Source organism: Drosophila takahashii, chromosome 3R (assembly GCF_030179915.1).
Source record: "Drosophila takahashii strain IR98-3 E-12201 chromosome 3R, DtakHiC1v2, whole genome shotgun sequence".
NCBI classification, from domain to species: Eukaryota; Metazoa; Arthropoda; class Insecta; order Diptera; family Drosophilidae; genus Drosophila; species Drosophila takahashii.
Genome location: NC_091681.1, coordinates 13,457,739 through 13,462,100, shown reverse-complemented (window position 1 = coordinate 13,462,100; position 4,362 = coordinate 13,457,739). Strand labels below are relative to the sequence as shown.

At 43.3% G+C, this 4,362-nt stretch overlaps 3 protein-coding genes across 3 annotated transcripts; 2 read left to right on the top strand and 1 right to left on the bottom strand.

The window, feature by feature from the left end:
* Positions 1-248: 248 nt before the first annotated feature.
* LOC123003533 (ctenidin-1-like) lies at positions 249-693 on the top strand. Its single transcript, XM_044396343.2, has 2 exons — positions 249-325; positions 380-693. The coding sequence occupies exon 2, from the start codon at positions 397-399 to the stop codon at positions 691-693; it is 297 nt and encodes a 98-aa protein (XP_044252278.1). The 5' UTR covers positions 249-325; positions 380-396.
* A 5-nt stretch (positions 694-698) lies between these two features.
* Positions 699-1,150, bottom strand: LOC108068777 (uncharacterized). Its single transcript, XM_017158535.3, has 2 exons — positions 949-1,150; positions 699-885 (listed from the first exon to the last, which is right to left on the bottom strand). Exons 1-2 carry the CDS (start codon positions 1,078-1,080, stop codon positions 760-762), a joined length of 258 nt encoding a protein of 85 aa, XP_017014024.1. The 5' UTR covers positions 1,081-1,150; the 3' UTR covers positions 699-759.
* Positions 1,151-2,253: 1,103 nt separating this feature from the next.
* On the top strand, positions 2,254-3,733 carry LOC108068634 (phenoloxidase-activating factor 2). The gene is made up of 4 exons (XM_017158323.3): positions 2,254-2,495; positions 2,554-2,759; positions 2,816-3,072; positions 3,131-3,733. The coding sequence occupies exons 1-4, from the start codon at positions 2,324-2,326 to the stop codon at positions 3,717-3,719; spliced, it is 1,224 nt and encodes a 407-aa protein (XP_017013812.2). The 5' UTR covers positions 2,254-2,323; the 3' UTR covers positions 3,720-3,733.
* The last annotated feature ends 629 nt before the right edge of the window (positions 3,734-4,362 follow it).

Below are 4,362 nucleotides of genomic sequence, written 5' to 3'. Positions count from 1 at the left end.
TTGCTGTGCATTCTGTTTTTGAAAAGGAAAAGAGAAAAGAGGGCCTCATTAATGGAATAATTCTACGCAGAGAAAATTATACAACGATTTAGGTGCCGTTTTCATATAAAAAAGTTTTAAAAATAAAAATAAAAACGTTTTAAAAATGCAAAGTAAAATAAATTTGTATAAAACGTTTTACTTTTTAAAGTGTTTCACCCCTTATTTTGCATCTAAAACTTTTGATAATTTTCTCTGTTGTAGAACTTAGTATACAATTTATTAAAAATTAAACTAAAATTGTGTAAAAAGAAATTTGATCATAGCTCATTGCTAAAGCAATTGCGTAAGATATATGTTTTTTGGCTTGGTTGTTGTAGTCAACACACAAGTTTGTAAGTTTTTCCTTATCAGAAAATGTCAGGCGGAAAAGGAGGAGGTGGTGCAGGCGGAGTCGGAGGAGGTGGCGGTGGTGGGCGTGGTGGTGATGGAGGTGTAAAAAATGGCGGTCGTGGTGGAGCTGGAAAATCGGAGAACGAAGAAAAACCAAGGCAAGGGGAAAAGAAAAAGGATGAGAAAAACCCGAGGGATGGAAAGGATGGAGGATCTGGACGTGGTGGCGATGGAGGCGGTAAAGGAGGAGGTCGGGGAGGCGAGGGAGGAGGGCAGAAATCGAAAACCCCCGATGACAAAGAAACCAACGATAAGAAATAAGAAAGTCAGTTGAATAATCCAAGGGATAATATATTTAGTTGGCCCACAATAATACTAATTCAAATTCTAACTGAAAGGCCCAAATCGGCTCTCCATATTCTGGAAAATGTACGAGCAGCTTTGGTCATCGTAGGATGGCTCAATCTTATCGGCCGTAACACTGGCCAAAATCAGGAATTTAGTTTCTGGGCTCTGGAAGCGAAAAAGTGATAAGGTTAAAAATAAATGGTACTATCATAAGATTAACTTAAGTACCTCCTTGGGTTCGTTGTGCTTCCACAGATCGTTGGCCTCCAGAAAGGTCTTTAGGAGGATGCGCCACTGCCAGTAGTTTTCTTTGCCATGTAGCTTGGGTATCGAATGGAAATCCAACTGCAGGTGACCCATTTCGTTCCACTTTGCCGCACCGAATGATTAGAACTACCCAAGTTAACTAGTTAGCTAGTCAGTTGGCTGCACCTGATATGAAAGCTCGAAAGCTTTTCCTATCTGCGACTTAACATTTGCCCAGTTTAACAGCTCTAGTCGGGGATTTGGTGCTAGATCGAACGGAATGTTGTCGGTGGTGTGAATCATTAAACAAATTTCAGCGACAAGTTGTTAACAGTTTTCTGGGGTGCAAAGGGAAAATTCGAATGCTTTTCAAGCGGAAAGTGTCAAACATGAATCGCCTCCAAATTGTTTGCAATTAAACCATTAAGTTATTAGAATCAAATTTAATGGCTAAAAAATGTGGAGCAGCTAAAAAATGATTTGTTAACAATGGAAACATTCGGCCGAATGAAATTATCGAACCAGAGAGTTGTCAACACGACGCATCTAGACTTAATTTATTTGGTACTTTACAGAAATACCCTTTTTTTGGGATAGGTAGTGGAAATATCAATATTTGTTAAAGTATTTGTTATTGAATTTCGTTTTCAATACGCTTAATTAAATGTGTTTATATGTGAATTGTATTACAATATACCCAAAAAAATCCGATATGAAACGCAGGTCGATTTTACATTATTTAAGATCAATTTGAATTTGATATGAGGCCAGGTAAATTTGACTTGGTCGAAAAAAAGTATTGCATGTAAAAACGATATGGGTTTTGCTTGACCTGAAATTTACATTTACGTAAACATGCTTTTTTTTGTGTAGCTTAGATTTTTTATATGGTACACACAAAAAAAAAACTTGGTAAAATCAACTGTAATAATTGTCAAACAGGCCCCAACCAGCAAAATTGTCAATTCTACTAAGTAAATAGTAATTTCACAACAACAAAATACACACAATTAGCAAAGACACAAACCCAAAGCAAAAACAAAATACACGTAACTATTTTAATAGTTACGTAACTATCTTTGTTGGTCAATTTTACCAAGCAAGTTTTTTTGTGTGTAAAAATGTTTCGAAGCGTATTTATAGGTAATAATAAAGAGTACTCCCACTTCGTAATGCATCTCCTATTCTCTTCCCCTAATTCGATTTTTATGATTGCTTTTTTGTGGCTCCATGCAGTTTGGAAAATCCCTGAGCAGAGGAGGCCATTCGTCAAGCAATTTAATAGTGGGAGCTATGGACAGGCCATCGCTATATAGCCCGTCGGAGCTTCGTCGTCTCGATTTAGTTGTCATTGGCTATGACTCAGTTCGGTCGGATGTGGTGGCTCCCACTGCTGCAGTGGCTGGTGATTGGAATAGGAATGAGGTGCGTGCAGGCCTGGAGCTTTGGGCCAGTTCAATCGGATGGGGGTCAGGATGCGGGTCGAGTGCCGCAACCCAGTGATGTGGGAAGCACGGCAAATCACACGAGTAAGTGGCTCCATTGCGAATTGTAGTAGTAGTTTCCTGGTTTTTAAGGCCCCTTCAGTACTCACCAGGCAGCTGATTGTGGGCACCCTGCTGCCGCCGCAAGTTTCGCCGGGCACCTGGCCACCTGTGCCCTCCATAGTGAATCCCGGAACCACCAGTTATTGCCAGTGTGTTCCACCGGGATCCTGTGCCAATCCCATTCCCACTGCACCCAGCGATGGCAGTGGCCAGCTGGACATCAGGATTGTCAATAACGGAGGATATGTAAGATAAAGTTTGTGATTCCGATACAACATCTGGGTAATCCCTTTCCCATTTAGCCCTCTATTCCCACCACTTCTGCCACACTGACCTGCAACTATGGACTGGTGGCCTGCTGCCAGGCGGGAAGCTATCAGTGTGGTCGCCGTTTTCCACCTCCTCCCGGCTCCTCGACGGCAGGAGCGGGTCAGGCGAGCTTTGGAGCATATCCCTGGCAGGCGGCTCTGCTGACCACCGCGGATGTTTACTTGGGTGGAGGAGCACTGATCACCGCCCAACATGTCCTGACCGCCGCCCACAAGGTTTACAATCTGGCGTGAGTTTGTTTCATATTGCTCCATTGATTAGTGATGCTTAAGTTAGGGATTTCCCAGGCTCACCTCCTTCAAAGTTCGTCTGGGGGAATGGGATGCCAGCAGCACCAGCGAACCGATTCCCGCCCAGGATGTGTACATCTCGAATGTGTACGTGAATCCCTCGTTCAACCCGAATAATTTGCAGAACGATGTGGCCATCCTGAAGTTGTCCACTCCCGTTTCGCTGACCAGCAAATCCACAGTGGGCACCGTTTGTCTGCCCACCACCAGTTTTGTGGGTCAACGTTGCTGGGTTGCCGGCTGGGGCAAGAATGACTTTGGAGCCACCGGAGCTTACCAGGCCATCGAGCGGCAGGTGGACGTGCCGCTGATTCCCAATGCCAACTGCCAGGCGGCGCTGCAGGCCACCCGCTTGGGCTCCTCCTTCGCCCTCAGCCCCACCAGCTTCATTTGTGCCGGCGGAGAGGCTGGCAAGGATGCCTGCACCGGCGATGGGGGTTCGCCTCTGGTCTGCACCAGCAATGGCATTTGGTACGTGGTGGGACTGGTGGCCTGGGGCATCGGCTGCGCACAGGCAGGAGTTCCGGGGGTCTACGTCAACGTGGGCACCTACCTTCCCTGGATTCAGACCACGCTGACGCTGTAGAAACTAGCTTCTGTTACCAATAAAATTGATTATCTGTGTTGGATTATTTTTTTAAAGTGGTGGCGAAGATTTGTTTTGGTGAAAAGGAAGGCTTTTTTTTCATAGAAGTCGAATCAAAACGATGAATTTAAACCATGAACCTTACAAAACTAGTGATTAAACTTTTGTTAGTGAAAGTAAACATCTTTATAATCCTAAAAATTAGTCCAACTTCCCGGGAGTATCACAGGCAAAAGGATTCATGGTTTGTTTTGCTGTTAAAATATTTTAAAAGTGACACTCTTTATCATTCGATCACCATACTCCGAATAATTGTAGGATTTTTTTAAGGGAGAAAAAATAAACGAAAACCTAGCCATAAAACGTAAAAATATACAGCTGCGGTCCAACTATCAGAAGTGCTCCGCCCTTCACTTTTTTAAATTTTGTTTCTGTTATGTAGTTTCCACTCTGGAAATCTTCTTCCACCAGTATGGCCGCACGCCAAAATGCCAAGATCACTTTTGAAATATTGGCATATTGTTAGCTTAAAGGATCGTAGGTATCCCCTCATGCACTTTTAGTTGACTTGGTAGAAAGAGTTATTTTTGATAATGTCCTTCTGAACAATGGTGTCAAATCCCAAATCCCAATGGTGTCAAAT

What these genes read in the sequence shown, in the direction of transcription:
- LOC123003533 (XM_044396343.2), top strand. Translation starts at nt 397, where the DNA reads ATGTCAGGCGGAAAAGGAGGAGGTGGTGCAGGCGGAGTCGGAGGAGGT.
- LOC108068777 (XM_017158535.3), bottom strand. Translation starts at nt 1,080, where the DNA reads ATGGGTCACCTGCAGTTGGATTTCCATTCGATACCCAAGCTACATGGC. An exon ending in AGCACAACGAACCCAAGGAG is followed by an intron (nt 886 to 948) that starts GTACTTAAGTTA and finishes TTTCGCTTCCAG; the next exon opens with AGCCCAGAAACTAAATTCCT.
- LOC108068634 (XM_017158323.3), top strand. Translation starts at nt 2,324, where the DNA reads ATGACTCAGTTCGGTCGGATGTGGTGGCTCCCACTGCTGCAGTGGCTG. An exon ending in TTGTCAATAACGGAGGATAT is followed by an intron (nt 2,760 to 2,815) that starts GTAAGATAAAGT and finishes TTTCCCATTTAG; the next exon opens with CCCTCTATTCCCACCACTTC. An exon ending in CACAAGGTTTACAATCTGGC is followed by an intron (nt 3,073 to 3,130) that starts GTGAGTTTGTTT and finishes GGGATTTCCCAG; the next exon opens with GCTCACCTCCTTCAAAGTTC.